Here is a 25,987-nt window from a genome sequence, read left to right on the forward strand (position 1 = left end):
CAAGACCGTTCCTTCTTAGTCAGGGATGACGTAGCAACATGACTACTTCTAACAATGACCAAAACATTACGAATCGTTTTATGTAGACCTTGAAGTCCTTGAAATTTGTTTTGCCCTATTCCTGATCGTAAACGTAGGGAGAAAAATTGCTATTGACAATTGCTGACTTCAAGGCTCAGGATCATTACCGCCATTGTTTGGCCTGAGGTTCTCAGAGTCCTCACAGCAGCTCCGCAAAGGATGGACTAACAATGATCAACCTGACCGCGTAGATAAGGAAACAAGCTGGAAGGAGTCTTCACATTCCTTGCTCACACTTCCTCTGGTCACTTGAAGGGAAGTGGTGGCTATTGTTTTTTAAGTAGTTTCTGCTCGCGGCATGGGCTTGAACTCAGGACTTGGAGATCAAGAGTCACATGCTCTATTCAGTGAGCCAGGTGCCCCAGAGGAAGTGCAGCTGACCATACAGGACACCATGAGGTCCTGAAAATTCAAGCAGACCATTAAATTTCTAGTCACCAGGTTGCCAGAAATAGACTAAATTTATCTGTAACTTTTTTTTTTTTTTTTTAATCAAACTGCTCTTTCCAAAAACCTAGCTAAGCTTAGGTATTTAGAGACATTCCATCCTATAATGGAATTTAAGCTAAGGAAAGGGATTACAGAATTTCTGGACAGAAAGGTATTCTCCAGCTACCTGGTGATAATCCTCACCTTTACTGGTGAGGGCTTGTTCTGTGTTCGTCCCTTGCTCTCTCCTCCACGTGGGCCGTGTCACCTGTATCTCTGGGTTTCACCACCTGTGACCACCTTCCCTGAGATAAACATAAACTGATCACACCCCACTGCTGTCTGTTTCCAAACACAGATCTCCCTCCTAAATCATTATTAGGCTGGGATGCCCACACCTCCATCTGGCTCTCAGGATACTGCCCAACGGGTCACTCCCTGGGTCACAGGCTGGGTTCTCTCTCTCGACCCCTATACACCAACCATAACAGGCAACTCCATCCCCTAGAGGTCCGCTATTTACTTTCTTGTCCCCGTGCTCGTGCTGTCTTGCTTTTATACCTGAGAAGCGAGGCAAAACGCTCCATGTGTAGGTCTTAGGTAAACCCTCTACTCCAAAAGATTAAAACTCAGTTTTCAATCTGAGGCCCTGCTTTTTCATTGGTTGTTTTGGGCAAGGAGTGGAATTGCTGGATCATATGGTAATTCTATTTTTTATTTTCTTAAATTGAAGTATAGTTGATGCACTGTTACACTGGTTTCAGGTGTACGGCATTAGTGACTCAACAAGTCTATACTTTATGCTCACAAGGGTTCAACGGTATTACAATACCATTGACTATAGTCCCTATGCTGTACCTTTCATCCCCAGGATGCATTCATCCCAGAAGCTGAAGTCTGTATCTCCCACACTCCTTCGCCTATTTTGCATGTCCCTTCCCTCTGACAAGTACTAGTTTGTACTCTGTATTTATGAGTCTGTTTCTGCTTTTTTATTCATTTAAGGTTCCACATACAAGCAAAAATTTTATGGTATGTCTTATTTCACTTAGCATAACACCTCTAGGTCCACCCACACTGCCACAAATAGCAAGTTCTCGTTCTCTATCATGGCTGAGTAGCATTCCATTAGATATAAACCATGTCTTCATTACCGGTTCATCTATCACTGGTCACTTCGGTTGCTTCCAGATCTTGGATATTGCAAATAATGCTGCAATGATAATAGGGGTGCAAATATCTTTTCCAATTAGTTTTAGTATCCTTTGGATAGATGCCTAGTATTGGAATTGCTGGATCATGTGGTAGTTCTATTTTTAATTTTTTGAAAATTCTCCACACTGTTTTCCGCAGTGACTGTACCAACTTGCATTCCTACCAGCAGTGCATGAGAGTTCCCTTTTCTCCACATCCTCACCAACACTTGTTATTTCTCACCTTTTTGATTATAGTCTTTTTTTTTTTTTAGGTCAAACTTATTTAATGAATGTTAACACAACATTATATAACACAAAGTTATATAATATGTAAATATTAGTAGTTGCATTCCCACCGACAGTGTAAGAGGGTTCCCCTTTCTCCACATCCTCTCCAACACACGTTGTTTCCTGTCTTGCTAATTTTGGCCATTCTAACTGGTGTCAGGTGGTATCTCAATGTGGTTTTAATTTGAATCTCCCTGATGGCTAGTGACGATGAACATTTTTTCATGTGTCTGATAGCCATTTGTATGTCTTCGTTGGAGAAGTGTCTGTTCATATCTTCTGCCCATTTTTTGATATGATTACCTGTTTTGTGTGTGTTGAGTTTGAGGAGTTCTTTATAGATCCTGGATATCAGCCTTTTGTCTGTACTGTCATTTGCAAGTATCTTCTCCCATTCCGTGGGTTGCCTCTTTGTTTTGTTGACTGTTTCCTTTGCTGTGCAGAAGCTTTTGATCTTGATGAAGTCCCAAAAGTTCATTTTCGCTTTTGTGTCCTTCTGACAGGTCTGTGAGGTTGTATCTCACTGCGGTTTTGATTTGCATTTCCTTAATGATGAGTGATTATTTTTACTTTTTTTTTGAGGAACTGCCACACTGTTTTCCACTGTAGCTGTACCATCGTGTTTTCCCACTAACAGTGCACAAGGGTTCCAATTTCTCCACAACCTCATTGATGTTCGCTTTCTGCTTTTTGATAGTAGTCATCCTGCTGCGTGTGAGGTGGCATCTCATTGTAGTTTGATCTGTATTTCCCTAGCAATTAGTGATTCAGCACCTTTCCATGTGCATATTGGCCATCTGTATGCCTTATTTGGAGAAATGTCTATTTAAGTCCTTTGTACATTTTTAAATTGAGTTGTTTATAATGTCATTATTCACAGTAGCTAAAATATGGAAACCTAAATGTCCATTAACGGAGGGATGGATAAAGAAAATGTGGGATAAAAAAAAGAAACTGTGGGATATACATACACGGACTATTACTCATAAAAAGGAAATTCTGACATATGCAACATGAATGAATTTACAGATATTATGCTGAAGTGAAATAAGCCATGCACTGAAAGATAAACACTGTACGATGCCACTTGAGATACTTCAAACAGTCACACTCACAGAGACGGAAAGTAGAATGGTGGTTGCCAAGAGCTGGGGAAAGGGAGAATGGAGAGTTAGCAATGAGTTAATGAGTACAGAGTTACATAAGTACATTAACTCAGTTAATGGGTACAGAGTTCCAGTTTTAGAAGGTGAAAAGAGTTCTGGAGATAGAGGTGCTAATGCTAGCACATTATGAATGTACTCAGTAACACCTAACTGTATACTTAAAGTGGTTAAGATGATAAATGTTATGTGTACTTTACCACATTAAAGGGGGGGGAAAAAGGGACTCAGGAACCAGGCTGAAGCTTCCACTAACAAAGACAAGACACTTCCAATTTCAATAAAGATACAGACATACCTTGGAGATCCTGTGGATACTGTCAATCCCAGAGCACTGAAATAAATTGAGTATCACAATAAAGTGAGTCAAATGAATTTGTTTCCCAGTGCATATACAAAATGTTTACATTATACTGTAGTTTATTAACTGCAATAACATGTCTAAAAAAATGTACATACCTTAATTAAGAAATAACCTAATTGCAGGGTGCCTGGGTGGCAGGGAAGGTGGTCACAGGTGGTGAAAGTCAAAACTTAACGAGTTAATCAAGTCCAGCTCTTGATTTCAGCTCAGGTCGCGATCTCAGGGTTGAGACCGAGCCCCACGTCGGGCTCCAGGCTGGGCAAGGAGTCTGCTTAGGATTCTCTCTCCCCCTCTTCCTTTGCCCCTCCCCCACACTGCTCCCGCTCTAAAAAAATAAACAAAAAACACCTTATTGCTGAGAAGTGCTAAGCATGCGGTTCCTGCTTTGATGTTGATGGCCGACTTATCAGGGTGCTGTCACTGAAGTCTAGGGTGACTGTGGTAGCTCTTAAAATAAGACAACGAACTCTGCCACACTGGTTGACTTTTACCTCCACAAATGATTTCTCTGTAGCGTGTGATGCTGTTTGATAGCATTTTACCTACAGTAGAACTTCTTTCAAAATTGGAGTCAGTGCTCTCAAACCCTGCTGCTGCTTTATCAACTCAGTTTATATGATATTCTCAGTCCTTTGTTGTCATTCAGACAATTCATAGCATCTGCACCAAAAGATTCCATCTCAAGAAACCACTTTCCTTGCTCACCCATGAGACGTGACTCCTCATCTGATAGTTTTATCGTTGAGACTGCAGCAGCTCCGAGCCATCTTCAGGCTCCACTTCTAGTCCTGCTATTTCCACCGTATCAGCAGTTACTTCCCCCACCAAGAGCTTGATCTCCTCCAAGTCATCCGTGCGTGCTGGAATCAACTTCTTCCAAATACCTGTTAATGTCGATATTTTGACCTCTTCCCATGAATCCCAAATGTTCTTAATGGTATCTAGAATGGTGAATCCTTTCCTGAAGGTTTTCAGTCACTTTGCCCAGATCCCTCAGAGAAATCACTAGCTATGACACCTAGAGCTTTACAAAGTGTGTTTCCTAAATAAGACCTGAAAGTCAAAATTACTTCACAACCCATGTCTGCAAAATGGCTGTTGTGTCAGCAGGCATGAAACATTAATCTTGTTGTCTTTATCGGAGCTCTTGGATGGCCAGGTGCACTGTCAATGAGCCGTAACATTTTGGAAGAAATCTTTTTTTCGGAGCAGGAGGTCTCAACAGTGGGCTTAAAATATTCAGTAAACCAGGTTACAGAGGTGCTGTCATCCGGGCTTTCTTATTCCACTTACAGAGCACAAACAGTCGATTTAACCTAATTCTTAAGGATTATTCAAACGGTAAACAAGCATTGGCTTCAACTTTAAGTCACCAGCTGCATTAGCCCCTAACACCCTGTCTTTCAAAGCTTGGAAGCCAGGCACCGACTCCTTCTCTGTAACTATCGAAGTCCTAGATGGCATTTTCTTCCAACAGACGGCTGTTTTCATCTGCAGTGAAAATCTGTTACTTAGCGCAGCCGCCTTCACCAGTTATCTTAGCTGGAGCTTCTGGATCTCCTGCTGCAGCTTCTACATCAGCACTGGGGGCTTCCCCTTGCACTTTGATGTTATGGAGACGGCTGCTTCCCTTAAACCTCATGAACCCACCTCTGCTGGCTTCAGACTTTCCCTTCTGCAGCTTCCTCACAGAATTGAAGAGTCAGGATCTTGTTCTGGATTAGGCTTTGGCTTAAGGGAATATTGTGGCTGGTTTAATCTTCTGTTGAGACCATTCATACTTTCTCCTGTCAGCAATAAGGCTGTTTCACGCTTAACATTCATGTGTTCACCGAGGCAACACTTTTAATTTCCTTCAAGAACTTTCCTTTGCGTTCACAATTTGGCTGTATGGTACGAGAGGCCTAACTTTCCACCTAGCTCAGATCTGTCATGGCTTCCTCTGTCAGCGTAATCACTTCTAGCTTTTAAATCAAAGTCAGAGACGTGCAACTCTTCCTTTCACTTAAACACTTTGTGGTCATTGTGGGTTACTAATTGGCCTAAACTCAATATTGTTGTGAGCCGGGGAACAGGAAGCCTGAGGACAGACTGGGGAAGAGCCAGTCAGCAGAGCAGCCAGAACACATACATTTATTAAGTTCACAGTCTTACACAGGCATGGTTTGTAACTCCCCAGATAATTCCAATAGCAACATCAAAGATCAGTGATCACAGATACCAAGAAATACTGTAATAGTAAAAAAGCTCAAAATATTGCAATAATTACCATAATGTGACACAGAGACATGAAATGAACAAATGCTTTTGGAAAAAATGGTGCCATGAGTTGCTTGACACAAGGTTGCCAAAACCTTCAATTTGTAAAAAAAAAAAAAGCCAGTATCGTGAAGCACAATAAAGCAAAGGGCAACAAAACAAGGTGCGCCTATAACGGCAAAGGAGTGAAACAAAGCAAATATTTAAATCTATGATACCCCAAAATACAACAATAATGGTAAGAAAGCAAATTGGTCACCTTCAGAAGAGGACAGGGAGTAAATTAGTTATCTTGAAAGTTGATAAGGAAATGAATGAAGACTTCATCCTGCCTCTCCCATAGAAACGTACCACTGGATAACAAACAGCAGATAAAAGAAAGCATTTCCTTTTCTCTTTCTTTTATTGAGGTAAAATTGGTTGATTACATTTTGTTAGTCTCAGTTATACAATAATTCAGTGTTTGTAGAAACTAGTGATCACCACAGTAACTCTAGTTACCACCCATCACTATACAGTTGACACCCTTCACCCATTTTCCCTACCCCCAAACTCCTTCTCCCCTAACCACTAATCCATTCTCCATGTTTATGAATTTTATGTTAGTCTGTGTGCTTTTGAGATTCCACATGTAAGTGACATCTTGTATTTGTCTAACTTATCTCACTTATCTCTTTTTTATGGCTGAATGATATTCACATATATATATATATATGTATGTATGTATGTGTGTGTGTGTGTATATATATATATATTCCACATCTTCTTTATCCATTCATCCACTGATGGACATTTCAGTTGTCCTCGTATCTTGGCTACTGTAAAGAACACTGCAAAGAACACAGGCGGTGCATGTACCTTTTTCAATTAGTGTTTTTGTTTCGTCAGATACCCAGATGGAGAATAGCTGGGTCATACGTTAGTTCTACTTTTAACTTTTTGAGGAACCTCCATATTGTTTTCCACAGTGACTACACCAGTTTGCAGTCCCAACAGTGCACGAGGGTTCCCTTTTCTCCACATCCTCTCCAACATTGGTTATTTCTTGCCTTTTCAATACTAGCCATTTTAACAGGTATGAGGTTGTATCTCATGGTTTTGATTTGCATTTCCCTGATCATTAGTGATGTCAAACATTTTTTCATGTGCCAGTTGGCCATCTATATGTCTTCTTTGGAAATGTCTATATACATCCTCTGCCCTTTTTCAATCAGATTTTTTTGCTATTGAGTCCTTTGCATATTTTGGGTATTAATCCCCTAGTGGATATAATTTACAAGTATTTTCCACCATTTAGTAGGTTACTTTTTCATATCGTAATCGATGATTTCCCTTGTTGTGCAGAAACTCTAGTATGATGTAGTCCTACTTGTTTCCATTTTCTTTCTTTTCTTTTTTTTCTGCAGGAAGCATTTCTTATTAAAGTATTCTAGTTATTAAGTGAAAGGGCCTTGGAATAGCAGCATTTGGTTAACTCCTGATGTATGAATGGATCTAGTCACAATAAGCTTCCATTATTGTCAATATCACATGACCTACAGACATAGTGTGCTTCTAAACAGAAGAATCGAACACCCCTCTAGTCTTGCCAAAGGATAGAACCTGAATCTGATGAAGATTCTGGATGTAAAGGGCAGAGGACTAAGTTGAACTGCAGCTTAAGTGTGTGATCAGTAACTTCCAAACTCTGGGAAAAACAAACAAACAAAAATGCCCTTGGGGCCTTCAAAGAAATTTTTGGGGAAAAGGGGATAGAAGGGGAGCCACAGACTCAAAAAGACTCAAAAAGATACTTAAAGAAGAAAAAGTGCAAGACCAAACTCTCGCATTTAGGATGTACACACGGGTGATAAACCACAAAGGAAAACCAGGGAGCGTCGACGAGTGGTCACTTTTGGAAGGAGGGGCTGTGATTTGATAGGTGCACATGAAGCGGCCTCTGGAGAGGCCAGCAAAGTTCTTCACCTAGATGGTAGTTTCAAGAGTGATTTGCCTTACATAATGATGCATTAACTAATTTGTTCAGTGAGATTTTCTGTATCTGTTTTGGTTTACAATATAAAATGTTTAAAACCAAAACCAAAAACCCCCTCAGTTTTCCTAGTTACGCACACCTGCTGGAGATTGCCGCTGTGGCAGGACCGCGGTTCAGATCACAGATCTTGGTGTCAGGGCTAAGTAGCTTTGATTTCTCACCCTGTTACTTACTGTGTGACTTTTGCTAAGTTGTTTTGCCTCTCAGAGCCTTCCACCTGGAAAATGAAAATTTTATCAGTATCAAGCCCATAGGCTTGCTCTGAGGATTAAATGAGGCTATGTATGTGTAAGGTTATAGGATGTTTGGCTTTCAGGCAATGTTCAATGAAGATGAGCTATGACTGGTCTCCAAGTGTCAGTGATCATAGATTAAACAGCTTTAAAATATCATCAATGCAGGGGCGCCTGGGTGGCTCAGTGGGTTAAAGTCTCTTGCTTCAGCTCAGGTCACGATCTCAGGGTCCTGGGATCGAGCTCCACATCGGGCTTTCTGCTCCGCGGGGAGCCTGCTTCCCCCACCCCCGCCTGTCTCTCTGCCTACTTGTGATCTCTGTCTGTCAAATAAATAAATAAAGTCTTAAAAAGAAATATCATCAATGCAATATTTATGTTCTCCTACTATTTAGAGGAAATATATTGATTTGCATTCTCCTAAAACACCTACTCCTAAATCAGCTGTTATAATCTCTTTTAATGAACATATTTTTATGACAAGTACTATCTGGAGACTAAAATCAGTTATCCATTAAATTACTTACACAGGCATATTATTCCATAATCTTTGAGAGATTTTGCAAAATTCTGAATTAGTGATTCCATTCCATTCTAGCTCTGTTTACACATCAACTGTGGAATAAACTTGGTTCTTGCTTTCAAAGTCAATGTAGAGGTTTGTATCTCCTCATTCTTTAAGAAGGGTCTGTATTCTTTACATGTTCATATTTTCTTGCAGCTTGTGACCATACTGGGAGACCTACATGTTCAGATCTGCGTTATCTAAAATATGTTCTCGCTCTCAATTTCTTACCTCTTAAAAATACTGGAATGTGTGGACAGGCGATGTGTCTCACACGTCAGAGTATTAACAGGCTCGCCCACTACTGAATTCCTGAATAGAAACTACAGGAAATGCTACGTTTCTGGAAATTTAGATGCATCTGAATGTTAACCAAGGATGTTAGGAACAATCAGATGATCAGGCGTGTCGACGTGCTTGTCTGGAGGCGAAGCGGTGCACGTGAGGCAAGTGTGTTTACTCCTACTGCTAAATCCGTCTCAGGAACAGGTAAGACGTATTCCATGGGGAAAATTAAATTAGAACAAATATATCTCATTAACAAAGCAGTCAATTCCCTTTATTTTTAAAATTTTATGTACACATATGAATGATCTGTGTAATGTACATTCAATATAGAAAGCTTTATATATTCGATAATGTATAGAACATTTCACAATTACACTAATCTCTTACATAACATCTTGACATCCGTGTTTAAATTTTTAAATTTTTTTGCACAAGCTCCTTTTTCATTCAATTTGGTAAAGCCAGTTTATACATACCGACATGTACTGTGAGCTCTCAGAAGGTTAATGATTGAGGAGAGGATACCAGTGAACAGGCGCAAGGACAAAACCTAATAGTGTTTGACGGTGGAGGAGGACAGCCACGTGGACTCGACGCAGGAGAGGGAAAGACCCTTTTCCGGGGGTAAGCGACCTAGTCCAATTTCTGTAGATTGCAGTTCAACCCCACAGTCACACTCATTCAAAAAAACATTATAAAAACTAGGAAGAAAGTTTTGTCTTTTTGATTCACAGTCTTGTAAACAGATATAAAGGAACAGAATGTGCTTACATACATCAAGAAAAAAAAGTCTTGTGTACCCACTTAGGTTGATCCACAGAGTGCTTTCTTACAGCGTGATACAATTAGAATCACTGACTTTTTTTCTAAATAAAAATATTTTTATAGAAAAAGGAGTAACACTGTCATGAAACCAGGAGAAAGGCAGTAAGAGTTTGCTTCAACGTATCAGCTGGAGGAATGTGGACTGGGCACCGGCCTTTCAGCATTTATTGTCTCTCACAAATGTGTCAAGTCTGATAGCCAAGGTCGCCTGCCTCGTGGTCTACGGGAGGCGGCAGGTTAGACATGACTGACGAGGATGTCCCTGCAGTAAGATAGCCAGCAACTCCAGGTCCTGCAAGAGAGAAAGGAAAACACACACCTTCTAGAGGGCAGAGCCACAGGAAAACCTTGACCTCTACAAAATCATTAAGAAGCTAGTCAAGTATCTTATCATACCTTAACAAACAGCTACACAATGCCATTTTCAAGGTATGGCGTTAGCAGATGACGAAGTTAAAAATCATTTCAAAACTGATGCTGGACAGTCACATTGGTGTGGAAACATGGGAAACTGCCCCTTCTCAATTCTGGTAATTTAATGTTTCCCAAAAAATCCTGGGCACTAAAGGATAGCTATGTCCAATGGGGAGGGCGAGGAAGGGAACAAGTAGAGGAAAGAAACTGTACTCAGTCAGCCCATCCAAAAGTCATCCTTGATGAAATGCCCAAGAAAACCACTTTATTAATATTAAAGGTAACCGACTTTCATTTGGTGCAAAGAAGTGCTATCGTAACAAGTAACACCAAATGAACAAGGGCAGCTACACCGACGTCGCTAAAAAAGGAAGGCTCTGGACATCTGTCATCGGTCAAAACAAGAATGCCATGGGAAAAGAGCAGTATTTTCATTTTCTAGGTCTTCCTTGATTCTAACCATCTCTAACCATGGAAATGCTACGTGTGCCAGCATTTATCAGAGGTGTCCTGTGAGCATTCTCTATGATGGCTTTAGCCCTCCAGTTGATCTTAAACATCGCAGACAATTACATCCCCGGAGCAGTGCACAAACCATACAGAGTACTTGCGAGAGACATTGCGGCATAATACTGCAAACTGAGCAATACTTTTAGCTGAAACTGGGGGAAATAAGGCAAAGGGCTAAGGAACATCAAAGGGTTAGAACTAGGAAGACAGTGGAAGCGGCATGCATTTAGCAAAATGGTTCTCTACCTGCTTCAGAGAGCTACACAGAAGTTAGCAAGCTGCCTGGCAGAGCGGATCTAAAGGCCGCTCCTGAGGTGAAGGGGGCTGCTGCCAGTTAGAAGGGAAGGAGAGACACCTGAGGGGAGAAAAGAAATATAAGCAGCAAAAGGGAAGTTGTAAGGACGTGCAAACAGCAGAGCAGCTTGCTGGAGGCGAAGGCACGACGGGCACTAGCGCAGGACAAAAGGGGCACAGTTCAGATTGATCTCGTTCACCTCACACCTTACAAGCACTTGTATCGAGGACGTGAAACGGCTCGCATCACTGAGCAGACACTGCACCTAGTGTGTAATTACACAGCCAGAGACAATTCAACCCGCGTGAGCTGTCACACGCCAATCGGAGGGCCGAGGCACTCGGAACCCTCATCTAATAAAATGTAGAAAAGGGACTTTCCCTTTCGAAGGCAGCGCAAGGTCTGCATCTGTCAACTCCTGTGTTCCGCCCATCAGGGAGCCAGGCCTTCCCCAGACTGCCCGGGAGAAGACCTCCGGGGCACCCTACCCCTTCCAACCGGACAGGACGGAGCCGTCGCCCCTCCTGTTACCATCACTTGCCACCCACCTATCACTCTCTGAACCTTAAGCAGCAGCAAGATGACCAGAGAACTATTAAGCAGGTCTCACCAAAGATAGAAGCCTGAAGAATAAAGCCCCAACACCCTGGATTGGTAAAGTGCCCAGATACTTCGAATTACCGACTCAGCTTGGTTTGCATCAAATGAGTAGATTATGGGACCAAATCACGAATGCTATGTAGAAAATAGAGTAAGGCTACTGTTCTCAAACTGGGTGCTGCGACACCCTGGGACAAATTCACAGGGATGCTGCTAGGTATTTTACATTGGAGAGAAACACAGCAATATTTGTTGGACACCACACAACCACTTTCAAGTTGTTTGGATCTAATACTTAAACTTAACTGTTAGGTTATTTCTTTCAACCCAAGGGTAGATGGGGGAAAAAAATCACGAAGATATTAAGGGGACTGTGAACTGAGAAAGTCTGGGAACCTCTGGGCTAAAATTAAATTGTGAAATGCTGGGCGTAGAAGGATTATCCACAAGAGACCAAATTCTAGCCCCACCACTTGCTTCTTTAGGAAAGATAAACCAATTCCTGGACATTTCTGTAAATAAAGTCTGAAATGCTCTTTCCCTCATACCTCTGACCTCTCCTTTAGAGCATGTCTGGTTTCCAGGGGCTAGAAAGTACAGTCGAGTCATGAGGACAGGACAGAGCAGCTGTATTCTCCAGAGAAAGGCAGAAGGACAGAGTAGGGGCTGCCAGAAATAGGGGTGTGCGGCAACTCTGCGCCAGGCTGCCAGACTTAAGAACGAGAAAAGATGCACTATTAAAGAATCCACAAAATGGAACTGGCTGCAATGGAGTCGTGGAAAGAGCATGGGCTTTGGTAAAAACGAGCGCGGGATTCCTAGCAGGGAAATAAAAAGGAGGAAGCTCTGCCTTAGCAGTGACCTCCGATAAACTGACGGCCTTAGGGAATCTTTGCTAACATTGCTCACATTGTGTAGTCTTGGGACAGGTGTAAAAAGAAAAACACAAGGTAAAAAAAAACCCCAACTCTGTAAAGAACCGACAGACTGGTTTGAGGAGGGATCCAAGAACTGCACCCTCTCTCCCTTTAATGACCTTAGGAAGCCAAGTTAACTATTCTACATGCCTCTACTTAAACATAAGGTAAACATATACAGAGGGCTGTGTGTGCGTGTGTTTATAAAGCTCTTCATCTCCAATTCCAATTAAATATAAATATACATGTGTATATGTTTGTGTGTATACAAAGCTCTTATCTTCATTTCCAACTCCTAACAAGCATGTTTACCTTGGTCTGTTTCTCTTCCTTTCCCTGTTGTTCCTTCCTTCTCTATTCTGATTTTTTAAGTGAGGTAATCTGAGGATTTTCACTGCTAAAATGATTTTTATAGGTTGTGAGCTTGTCAGTACCCAGCTCTTCTAGAACCTAATACACAGCTAAGTAACAGGGCCCACAAGCAACCACAGCTTTCCTGTATCCTGGGTAAAACCGCACTGAGATACTTTTAGATTAAGTGTTTATCAGAAAGCAAAACAATTATGCCAGGCTGGAGAGCCTCTGGAACCAGGCAGTCTCATCTCAATTCATCAACAATGAGTAGTCCTGCCCAGGATGCCTTATTTATAACCCCAATCCTAAGCTTGTGACTGAATGGCATCTGCTCAGCAGCCAGGGTGAAGAAAATCATTAAGGAATATTTTTATTCTTATCCTGCTTTGAAATAGTAATTTTTTTTTCTCTTTTCCCATCTCCTACACGAAGTCCACTTACTTGCCAAACTCCCTAGAGGCACTTCAGAAAAACGGCCAGTGAAGTGTGTGCTCACAGCACCTTACTTCATTTGCCCGCTGATGAGGGGCTTGGGCACAATGAGAACCTCTCGGGGAGACTGAGGGTGGCGTGGGGTAAATCCTAATCAAAGTTCCCACCCAACACACCACTGTATACACTGCACAGAGTTATACATCGATTTTCCCGTTACACAAAGAACGTGCCCCTTTTGGCAAACACATGACACCCAACACGAAGCCCCCATGGAAAAGCTCAAACACAAGAAGGAAACATTTGGCAGTCTGAACAATGAGCAGACAGCAATTCAACCCCTAGGGCTCTCTTTAAACAGTCCTTTGAAAAAAACACGAGAACTAATGGGAAAAAGCTTTCAAACTTCTCGCCAACAGAACACCCCAGATGGATGATGCGCTAAGACCTGGACAATCTGAGGGCCCACGCCGCTCAGGGCTAGTCCGCACTGTCCCGTGCGCACGTGTCTGTAGGCTTCAGCAGGGCCTTCAGAACGGCCACAGTAACAGCAGTCCATTTTCAAGTTGGGATTTATACCACTGCCCCCTTAGTCGACTGACTTTCTATAGAACCTGCTGCCCCTTGAGTGGGCCCAAAGGAGGCTGTAAAGAAATCTGTGACCATTTTTCTTCTTCCCCAACCCTCTTCCATCCCCTATAGCTCATCACAGCTCTTCTCACACCTTACTCAGAAGCCACCCCAGGGAGCCAAGTAGAAGGAAAGGCACAGAGAGGAACCTTTTTGATCCCTGTACTTTTTTCTCTAGTTTTAGCATTTGGATGGGGTGAGGATCAACAGATTTCTAAATGAAATCTAGGTCCCCGAAGATAAATCCCTGTCTCTTCTGTACTCTAACCACAGACCTTCAGGCCCACATCTTGTTAGTAAGTCAAGGACCATCTCCAGTCTTTTACTCTATTGAGTCAAGTCAATGGACACTAAGCACAATGGAGAGCACAACAAATTAGAAGAGCTCTCCCTGCAGGGAAGCTTATAATCTACATCTTACATTCTTCAGGGCCAAACTTTCAATAAGTACTTTTCTTTAGCTGGAGGAAAAACAAGGCAGATTTTCCAGTCACAGCATCCTTAGATACAAAGTAATGAACGTAACACCACAAAAAGGTGGCTTTTGGGAAAAAAGTCTAAACAGATAAAGTTTTTAGTTGCCATTTAGAGAACATACTCTTACTTAGAAACTACAACTTTACTTCAAATCCAAGAGAAGACAGGGATAAACAAAGACCGTTTTCTTGGTACTTCTCCTCACAGAAAGCACCGGACAGGGCATGGAAAAGTTAGACGGGAGACCTACGGCACTACTCTTCATTCACGGGCACCTGGCACCGGCAACCAGAGCACCATGAGTTTACAAATGGTAGGGTGCTGCCTCTACATTTTAGTAGTCATATGAAAGTGGTCACATGAAAGCGAAGAAAAAAGCAATAGTGTCACAACTGAGACTAAAATTAAAAACAAGCAAAATGTTTTCTAAAGCTGTCGTTTTTTAATACTCAAGATTCAGTCTTTATGATGTAGAGACTTCTATACCAGTGATCTAGATTACTAAAACGATTACACAGGCATGCAAACCACTGGGTATTGTTTCTTTTCTCTCAGTCTACCCACATCAACTCTGGTTAGAGGAGGACGCCGAACTTTTTTTTTTTTTTTTTTTTTTTTAAATATACGTATTATACACAAGCAGATGGCAAAACCCACCTATTATTCTTAAGGTTAATTTCAAGCTGAAAACTCTTATACCAGAGAGACCATATTTCATCTTCAGATGTAGCAATAAAATGGTATGACTTTCTTTTTAAACAGAAGTCGTATGAAAACAAATATTCCAACACTGTTGAGCAATTAGCATGTCAAATGGACAAATGCCCTGAACTTCAAAAGTACACATTCTTTTGATCCCTACATAATAAAATGTCCCTTCCTTTATGGTACCCACATTATGTCCCCTTGAGAGGACAAACTGTAAATACTTTGGAAAACTACAGATCAATCACTGGACACTTAGAAGAAGAGTATTTCACATGTGAATGTACACATCTGGAGCTTCAAACTGCTACTCCACCAGAAACAGAACGATGCTATCACGTTTCTCATACTGATCCTTCTGAGTAGATATTTCTCTTTTTACACGCCTGAGACAAACATTTTAATATCATGTTCCAAATGTAACCTATGACACCATGAATTAACTGGGTCACAACTGAACAAGGTCCACGTTTCCGTGAGCACCCGTTCAACACAACAGCAGTTAGTGTCTGTCCAGGGCTAACCCCAGAGGTCCACCGCATGCCCACAGCACCCGGGACAGGTGGCTGGCAGCCTAGGAAGAAACTCTAAGCGCTACAGTCAGTCTAGTCAGGACAAAAAGAAGGCTCAAGTGGCTTTTGCCCTATGTCTCAGAGTAACCAATTAGGTGCGGTTTACCTGTGAGGTATCCTGCTGTTTGTGACTCAGAAATAAACAAATCATGTTTCTGATCTTTGAAGGCACTCCAGACTGAAGAACGAGACAAGATTTCATTCACCTAGGGAAGTAAAGCAAACTCTGAGCATAAATGAATTAATAAGGACCGGGTCCAACTAGAGCTGGACGCTGTTATTTGAACCTATAATTTACTTGCTTGTTTGTAATTTGTGCAGAAAGATTTTCTCATGATAGTAACAACTGGCTGAGCATGTGGCATGAGCCCATGAGGTATTCCCAAGGAAGGGGTCTGGGGAGAAGATGCTACAAACTCAAGCTAAAACTTAAAGCAGCCTTTCAAATTATGGGTTGTGACCTGTTAGATGTTTATGAAATTGATTAAGAGGGTTGTGATCGGCATGCCTGCGGTTAACAGGTTAATACAGAAAGCACCAGAGCATCACATGTAAAATGGGTAACTACTGATCTGTGATACAGATACATACCAGAGCACAAAATATGTGTGTAGAGTGTAATGGACAAAGATGAAGGACATATTTCTGTGTGATACAGATTTACTAAAAAAAAAGTTTGGGAAATCCCAACTCAGAGACTGTCTTTCATGTATCAACACTGAGATCAAATATTTATTGGGCACCTCCTTATGTGGAGACACAACGGACACAAAGATGAGAAAGCGTCTGTCTCTGAAGCGCTTACAGTCTAGTCCTAGTGCGGGACACAGAGAGTGCCAGGTAATTTGGTGGCAGGCACTACAGTAGAGACACACACAGGGCCATGCAGGTCCAAGAGACTCCCTGCCCCAAGCTTGGAGGCACCACTGGAAGTAATCACTTGTGAAGGGGGTGGAGGAGGTGCTATTTTGAAAACTACAACACCTGTCTCCTCCTCTTCAGACTGGAAGATGCGTGTCAGGGTTACTTGGCTAATTTCATCAACAGAAATCTGGAGGCAGGTCAAGGGTAAGACAACCGCCTGCACATGGTACACACCCACAGAAAAAAAACCCCAATACTTCTAAGCACATAGTTGATGACCACAGCAAGATATGTGGCCTCTCTTCTTTAAGATTATTTAAAAACATTCAAATGGTGATACTGATAGAATGGACAATGGCATAACAAAATGTTTCTTTGGTGAGACTCTACACAAACACAGAGGAATCACTAAAAGACAATTTAAACCTCTGAAAGAACACTAGCAGGGAGTAACAGTCCTTGGGCCGCCTGGGTGGCTCAGCTGATTAAGTGTCTACCTTCAGCTCAGGTCATGATCCCAGGGTCCTGGGATCGAGTCCCACATCAGGCTCCCTGCTTATTGGGGAGCCTGCTTCTCCCCTGCTTGTGCTCTCTCTGATAAATAAATAAAATCTTAAAACAAACAACAAAAACAAAGTCTATCACCAGAAGAATGGATAAACGAGTTGTGGCACATACGTACAGGAATATTTCAGCCATAAAAAGGAAAGAAGCATCGATACAAGGTATTAACATGATGAACCTTGAAAATGTGCTAAATGACATACCAGACACAAAGGTCATATATTGTATGGTTCCATTTTACATGAAATATCCAGAATAGATGAATTCACAGAAAACAAAGTGGTTCTTGCCAGAGGCTGGGGGAGGGAGAAATGGGCAGGAACTGCTCAATGGATACGGAGGTTCCCTTTGGGGTGATAAAATGTTCTGGAATAGATAAGGTGGCAGTGGCACAACACTGTTAATGTGGTGAAACCCAAATAAAATGGTTAATCTCGTGTTGTGTAAATTTCACCTGAATTTAAAAAAACAAAAAACAAAAAACAGAGAGAGAGCTTTAGTAGATAATGCTGGATGGTAACACTGAATGAGGAAGTTCTCAGAAGCAACAATACAAATAAAGCCAAAGAGGAAAATTAAATTACTGGGCCAGGTGGAAGTCAGCACAAGCATGCGGCTGAGACACACCGTTAAGTGTTAACAAAGGAAGAGGATAAACGAAAATGGCCTTATGGGATTGTTAATCATTATGGTTAGTTATCACTGCCTGGCAAAAAATCCTAGAACTAAATATTAACCTCAACCAGCACTAAATGCTCCAGATTCTTCTATGCTGAAGAATTCCAGCATTTTTCTTCCTGAAATGTACATCACACTATCAGTATTCCAAGAAAGAATCCCGCCCTAGTGACTATCTGAGTCTGTGAAGAGAGGCGCACAGATCATCCATGGCCAAGACCCCTGGCTCGGAGACCACCCTACAGTTAGCAGCCAGCTAAAGTCACCCCCGTGCAGACCCACCTGTTCTCCATGCTGCAGGCTTCGAGTCATGGCCTTGAGAGCTTTAACAATCTGAGCCTTCGTGGCTGCTGGGCTGTCGAGATTTTCAAGGCCAATGCCTTCGAGTAATTTTAAGAGGTATGGGACCAAATCTACTTTCAGGGCCTAGAAGAGAATATTGAACTTATATAAATGTGCTGAAAAAAATTCACCAAAGAAACAATTTCACCCTGGAATCATACCTGGAAGAAGACAACCTCCTTTCTTTCACTTTAATGCAGATAAAGATTTCATTTATAGATCTAATGGTAACGACACTCTATTTTACTCCATACCATTAACTGTTCTAAATGCTGTAGACTGCTCATTTTACTTAATCCTCACAACATGAAACAGCATAGGCACTAGGATTATTACTGATGAAAAAAATCATCACGCGGAGGTAAAACCTGATAATCACAGGCAGTGACAGAATCTGTATGCCGGCCCACAGAATGCATAACATGACCTTTAGCCACTACACTGGACTGCTTCCTTTAATCACTCCACACTAATGGGCACAAAATTTGAAGCATCTTAATATTTTTTTTCATGTTTTCTTAAAACATCAATCTTTGCATTCACCAAACATTTCTCATCAGCCTATTAAAAGTTAGCTAATACTCAGGTATCACACAATTTTCACTACCCACCCTGAAGCTCAAAGGGAAGTGGGAGAAGTAACTAACAGTGGGTGCACCTCCCTTTACAGATAGCATTCTCCTAACAGCCCTGGAAGGATTCAGAACTATTTCAGATGACGAACCTGAATGGTCTAAGTTTATGTGTCATGCCTGAGGTCACAGAGCCATCAAGTGGTAGTACTAGCTCAAGTTCTTTCCAACACAACAACCCCTTCAAGCCAATCCTAAGTTCGAATTCCAAAGTATCCGGTTACCTCTTTGAGAGGTACCCAGTACTTCTAACCTGCCTAAATTAGAGGCAAGTGGTGGATGGGAACAGAGGATGGAAGAGGAAAAGGGGCCAGGAGAATTGGAGGGCTACATATAAAGATGCAGGACCTTGTACTGAGGCTAAGGATGTCAGCTGTCACTTTGTCATCTGGTGGTAACGGGAAACCAAAGAAGAGTTTTTAAGATGAACAGTGACCCAGTTATATTTAAGAATTGCATTTTAGAAAGCTCACTTTTGCAATGGTTTTGCTCATTTAGTGTCTGTCTACTCTACATTAGTATCCACCAAGTCCTATCTACATTAGGTGGGAGGGTAGTCTCTCTGAAAGACAGTAATCTTGGCATGTTTCTTAAACACGATTTAAGAAATGAAGGCATCAGGGGCGCCTGGGTGGCTCAGTGGGTTAAAGCCTCTGCCTTCGGCTCAGGTCATGATCCCAGGGTCCTGGGATCGAGCCCCACATCTGGCTCTCTGCTCCTTGGAGAGCCTGCTTCCTCCTCTCTCTGTCTGCCTCCCTGCCTACCTGTGATCTGTCTCTCTATCAAATAAATAAATAAAATCTTTAAAAAAAAAAAAAAAATGAAGGCATCAAAAGACAGAGTGAGTCCTTCCAAAGAGGAGGAAGTAAATTTTACAAAGCAAGCTAAGAATAAACGCTTAGCAAAAAACCAAAATTTAAAACTAAACATCACAGAAGTACTTTTGTTTGCTTATTTTTATAAAGAGAGTGCAGGAACAAGATGGGGGAGAGGTAGAGGAGGAGGGGGAAACAGAGAATCTTAAGCAGACTCCACACCCAGCACAGAGCCTGACATGGGCTCACTCAATCTCACCACCCCGAGATCATGACCTGAACGTAAATCATGAGTTGGACTCTTAACCAACTAAGCCACCCAGGCGCCCTGAAGTTGTTAAGATTTTTGATAGCTGGTCTGCCTTTATGAGTGTGTGTGTGTGTGTGTGTATGTGTGAATGAAAGTATATGTGTACACACACATATATACACATTATATATATGTATATATATGCACGCCTGTATGTGTATAAAATATAAAATCATGCACGCACAAACCCCAACTTATCTCCCTACCAAATCTAAGTCACAGAAACCAAATCAGTGCTAAATAATGAAAACCTATTTGCTGTTTGTTTTCCTAAAATAGTACTAAATGTAGAATCACTTACTTGTGCCACTAATTCACTCTGCTCCTTCTGAAACATTCGATTAATTGCTTCACAGGCTAGACCAACAGTATCTGGCCGCTTTTTCATTCCATTCATCAGTGGGCCAATGGTATCTAAAGATGCCATGGCTCGAACACACAGCTAAGTGTCCAAAAAAAAAGGTTACTTAGAGAACAGCAGTATTTCATATAGCAGAGTAAATACAATAGTAAAATATGTGGAAAACCTCCATTCAGCCCAAATTTAATAACGAACTCAAATTCAGTCTCCTATTAATTACATCATTTGAACTACTTTCAGAGTTATAATACTGTTGGTTCACATGCAGAGAGGCACATGGTAGGAAGGGGATCTTTACTGCAATGTGCATTCATCAGGAAGAGGGGACCATAAATTCCAGAATTAGAAGCTACAAAATGCATTCATACATACCTCGTTTTCAGACAGGGCATGGATAACGCGAATGGCACTCTTAGGAATGGCATTGTTCCTGTGATTCATCGCTTGGATCACTTTGGGGAGGTGGCCCAAAGGTGGGACCTGGTCAGCCAGCTGAGGCTGTGCATTGAAGAGACAAACTGTGGCCATTGTCAAAGTTTCCAGAGTTTCTCCCTGGAAGGTGTCAAACAAACAAACTATAAAATACTGACAAAGTAAGTCCTAAATACCCTTGGATATTATTTGATATTCTAACCTAGAGATCCATAAATTCTAAGTGCTGATTTTTGAAAACTGATTCACAAATTCTAAAAAAACAACAAACTTCCCATCTTGAAAAAGAGGCATGAATTCCAAGGACTTTAAGAAGGTCATATCCTATTCTAAGCAGCCTTTCACTGGGACACGTCCTGTCTCATTTCTGTGGCAGGTTTAAGAGATGATCTCCCAAAAGGTATTACTAGAAAGCTATAGTCAATGTTATAGAAATGTCAGTATCAGGGACATCACAAGTTCAGGAAAATGCAAAAATCATGAAATGTGTTTCCCAGTTCTATTAAAAATCCTACTGAACAGGTCTGGCTGCCATAAGGCACTTTCTGTTGTGGACTGCAAAGACCTGTAACTTATACCATTACATGCAGACATACACAACCGCAGCATCTCAAAATGAATGAATCCATGAATGAACATGGAAATTGGGATGAGCCTACCAAGGAAGGTGATGTGAGGAAAATATTGTGGTTTTTTTCCCCAAAGTTTTGAAGATTTCTTTCTTTTTTTTTTTTTTTTGAAGGAAACTATATACGTAGTAAAAATCCTAATGAAGAGAAAACCTGACTATGGCAAGTGACATATGCAAATATTTGGTAAACTAATTTTTTTTTCCGAAGCTGTGCTAATCTAATGTTAGTAACTAGTAATTCTGAGGCAGTTGGCATGTGAGACATCATGCTAAGGACCCTCTCTATATAAAAATTCATTAAAACCTCAGCCTTACGGCAGGTGCTGTGATCCGTCTATAAATGAGGCAGAGCCACGAGGTACCACTGCTCAAGATCACACGGTCAGTCAGTGGCAGAGCTGGTACTGGGTCTAGGACCATCTAATAACACAGCCGGGGTTCTTTACTCACCTTGCCCCACAGCCCATCTGTTTGATATAACAACAGTCACACACCTCAAGCATTTTTAGTCTAAAGGTTTAAGTAACAAAACCTTACATACTTCCAGGATTTGACTCAGCGAATGAAGACCAAGGCTACTTTCTCTCTCCTGCTTCCCTAGGAGCCTTGGCTTTGGTACTAGGTTCTGTCATACGGTTAAGTACTCTGCGGTCAACTGCTAACTATTCTTCTTTCACGAGGGTCGTCCCGGTCACATGTGGAAACCTGAGTGAAGGACACACCCTAGCAGGACACGCTTCCGGGGGAGTACTGAACATTTACATTTCTCCTTAAAATTAAAATTCTTTTAGAGCCTCTGTAACTGTCAGAAACGGCATTCTGTCAATAGTCATCTCCAACTCTGGTTCAGAAAGAATTCTTTTACTAATGAGTTTCACTTTTGAAATGCACGAAAAAAGACGAATGGGTATATCTGAATTTAAATGTGGCCGTGGTATTAGAAGAGGGAGCCGGTTCTTAATGTATGGTCAATGAGGATGGTGTTTTAACAGAAACACCATCAATATGTTTAGCAAATTCAAAATGTTCTGCTGCTGGCTGAAGCTTACATGTGGATTGTTCTTCTCCAGGAGCTCAGTTAATTTTTCTAATAGTGCAATAAGAAATTCTCTGGGCTTTCTTAGAACCCAGGCTGGTTGTGCAATGAAGATTCTCAAGAAAACTCCTCCAACAGCAAGTTCACCCTCTGCTTCTCCAAACACCACAGCAAAATCTTCAGGCAACTTTAAAGAAAGAATGAATCATAGTCAAGTCACTTAATCATTAGTCCTACATGAAACAAAAAATGCAAATCCCATTAAGTGGTTATTAACATAATCAAATTATAATTACTATAAGTTTTATTTTCCCTTAATAAAAGTCAAAAAACGTGCTTTGATTACTTACTTAAAAAGTGAATATTCCCATTTTTGAATTTAAAACCTTATTTTCCAGGGGAATACTTAAATGTCTTAATGACAAAATTATCTGACAGTCATTAAACTGACTCAGTAGGAATTAAAAAACAACAAATCTACAAAAATTATAGTAAAATGTAAAATTCCTTCCTCTGAATAAAAGTTTATTTTACCTTCCAATTTACATCAGGGTTGTCTCGCTGATTTTTAAAGTGCCTTGGGGGGGGGGAGAAAAGGAGAGGAAAATATCAAACTTCAGTCATAAAATACACTTTCATTAAACATTAGAATAAATATTAAGAGAGATGATGGATGATGGAGGAAACATCAGCAGTCCTTCTTGGCGATTTACCTGAAGGCTTTACTTACTCTAGCATCATTTCTCTAACTGTTGTAGACACTTTATCTCTGGAGCTATCATTCCAAATCAGCTCTGGATTTTCGTGAGTTCCTTCAAAAATATGTACAGCTGCTTCTGGGTTGTCTCTCATGGCATCCATAAAAACGCTTGGCAGAAATTTCATTAATATAATGCGGACCTATATGAGGGGATTTGAGAAAGAAAAAAGGCCTATTGGACAGCTCAGTGTTTGGTGTGCTTTGCATTTCTCTAGGATGGATTACTGCTGTTACTTGTGGTGTGGCTGATCTGGGCCTCAACTATCAACCAAACCACCTGGAACGGGAGAAGAGATCAACCTTGGTTTATGCAAAGGTAACTTTAACAAGACTCATATGACCCGCTCTTACGTACCTATCCAGTTTCGTTTTTTCTCTCTGTTTCAAATTTAAGACCCTTGAAGAAATTTAATATTGCTGATGCATATACCATCCAGAGCACACCTTGCTAGATCATGCCTTGCACACATGGTTTCTTCTTCCCAGAATACCCTTGGTTGGCCTGTCCCTCCAGCTCTCCATCATGCCCCCTGCCCTTGCAAACAATTTTTTTTCATGCTGCCTTTGTGCCTTTCAAGTGCATTTATTTTGCTATACTCTGTTTTATACTACACTGTGTCGTTTTCTAAAAAGGACTTAAAATGCAGCTTTAAAAATAATACAGGGGTGCCTGGCTGGCTCAGTCAGTAAAACAAGCAACTCTTGCTCTCACAGTCATGAGTTCAAGCCCCATACTGGGTATAGAGATTACTTTGGGAAAAAAAAAAAAAGGCAGTAAAAATAATGTATCCAACACACACACGCACGCACTGAAAATTAGTTTGAGGAATAAAGTCAAACATAAAATGAAGGTTGGGAAGTGTTAAGTTTTCCCCTGAGATCTTCACATGATCTTCTTTCCTTCATATCACTCGAGCCTGTGCTCAAAGTTTTCTTCTTTTTTTTTTTTTTTTGAAGATTTTATTTATTTGAAAGAGAGAGTGAACATAAGCAGAGGGGAGGACAGAGGGAGGAGAAGCAGACTCACCACTGAGCAGGGAGCCCAACACAAGGCTTGACCCCAGGACCCCAAGATCATGACCTGAGCCAAAGGCAGATGGCTAACTGACTGAGCCACCCAGATGCCCCTCAAACTTATCTTCTGGAAAGTTTCCCTGACCTAGTCTTTTTTTTTTTTTTTAAGATTTTATTTATTTGACAGAGATCACAAAGAGGCAGAGAGGCAGACAGAGAGAGGAGGAAGCAGGCTCCCCGCTGAGCAGAGAGCCTGATGTGGGGCTCGATCCCAAGACCCTGGGATCATACCTGAGCCGAAGGCAGAGGCTTTAACCCACTGAGCCACCCAGGTGCCCCTCCCTGACCTAGTCCTTCTCGCTCATTGCTTGCATTCTCAGCCCTTGGCATGGAGCAGATAGTCAAAAACTTATTTGAACAAAGACTAATATAAAGTCAGGACACAAGGGAAACATCAAAAACTACATAATTGATAGTGATGTACTACAAATTTGGTTCTGAACTTCCTAAGCAGCCAATGAACTAAAGGAGTTATGTCCATTACATAACAGACAACATGCACAGAAGAGGAAGTATCTCACTTTTCTTGGTCATGAGAGAAATCAAACAGAAGTGATCACTCACTGATATTATTAAACATTTAAGTCAAACAATTTATATAATGCAAATTCTTTGACTATAAGACTTGAGAGTTACGTACAGGCCACTCAGTTATCCGAGAACAAGAGCTGGAACACTAGGAGCCAAACTTGCCCTGCCACCTGTTTTGTATACGAAGGTTTACTGGAACACTGCCACGGCCATTTATAGTTGCTGTCTATGGCTGCTTTCCCGTGACAATGGCAGAGTTCAGTATTTGTGAAAAAAATCAGAGGACCCAAAAAGGATAAAACAGTTACCGTGTTTTTTCTTTTATAGGAAAAGTTTATTGGTCCCACCCCCACCTCACATCATCTACGAAAATTAATTCAGATGGATCTAGGATGTAAATCCAAGAGCTAAAACTATAAAACTCTAGTAGGAGGACACACAGGCATAGCTCTTTGTAACCTCGGATTAGGCAATGGTTTCTAATATGTGAGATCAACAGCACAAGCTATAATGGCAACAAAAATACCAGACTGGGCTTCATCAGCACTAAAACAATTATGTGCTATGGGGCACCTGGGTGGCACAGTCAGTTAAGCATCTGATCTTGGTTTTGGCTTAGGTTGTGATCTCAGAATCATGAGATCGAACCCTTTGTCAGGCTCCGTGTTGGGCGAAGGGCCTGCCTGGGGTTTTCTTCTCTCTCCCTCTGCTCCACCCCCTCACACTCCCTCTCTCAAATAAATAAATATTTAAAAAAAAATTTGTGCTTCAAAAGACACCATAAGAAACAGAATGACATTCATGGAATGAGACAAAATATCTGCAAATCATGTACTAGATAGGGGACTGGCATCCAGAATGTATAAAGAGCAATTACAACTCAATGGTAAAAAGATAACCCAATTAAGGAATAAGCAAAAGATAAAAACAAATAGTTATCTTTCTAAAAAATGATGTACAAATGGCCAAAAGCACATGAAAAGATACTCAACATTGTTAGTCACCAAGGAAATACAAATCAAAACCATGAGATACCATTTCATACCCACTAGGATGGCTATAATCAAAATCGGTATCTAGTAACAAGTGTTAGAGAGGACGTGGAGAAATAAGAACCCTCAGACATTGCTGGTAGGAATGTAAAATGCTGCAGCCATTCTGGAAAACACTATGACAATTCCTCAAAAGGTTAAACAAATAGTACCCTCTGATCCAAAAATTCTATTCTCAGAGAAATAAAATACGTATCTTTAGTCAGAAGAGCCAAAATGTAGGAACAATTCACATGACCATCAACTGATAAATGGAAAAATAATGTGGTTTAT

At 41.2% G+C, this 25,987-nt stretch overlaps 1 protein-coding gene across 3 annotated transcripts in view; it reads right to left on the minus strand.

The window, feature by feature from the left end:
- Positions 1–8,414: 8,414 nt before the first annotated feature.
- Positions 8,415–25,987, minus strand: part of DNAJC13 (DnaJ heat shock protein family (Hsp40) member C13) — a 129,773-nt gene continuing 112,200 nt past the window's right edge. For 2 of the 3 annotated variants that reach the window (XM_046001673.1, XM_046001670.1), the window contains 8 exons: positions 23,028–23,197; positions 22,832–22,874; positions 22,311–22,484; positions 20,571–20,750; positions 20,139–20,279; positions 18,021–18,164; positions 15,739–15,838; positions 8,416–10,018 (listed from right to left, as the gene is read on the minus strand). In XM_046001673.1, the coding sequence (XP_045857629.1) occupies positions 9,912–10,018; positions 15,739–15,838; positions 18,021–18,164; positions 20,139–20,279; positions 20,571–20,750; positions 22,311–22,484; positions 22,832–22,874; positions 23,028–23,197 (1,059 nt within the window). In that variant the 3' untranslated portion in view covers positions 8,416–9,911. Of the gene's footprint in view, positions 10,019–15,738; positions 15,839–18,020; positions 18,165–20,138; positions 20,280–20,570; positions 20,751–22,310; positions 22,485–22,831; positions 22,875–23,027; positions 23,198–25,987 lie in introns of all 3 variants that reach the window. The other variant, XM_046001672.1, reaches the window with a different exon arrangement.

The sequence above is a fragment of the Meles meles genome, chromosome 4, assembly GCF_922984935.1.
Source record: "Meles meles chromosome 4, mMelMel3.1 paternal haplotype, whole genome shotgun sequence".
In the NCBI taxonomy this organism is placed as follows: Eukaryota; Metazoa; Chordata; class Mammalia; order Carnivora; family Mustelidae; genus Meles; species Meles meles.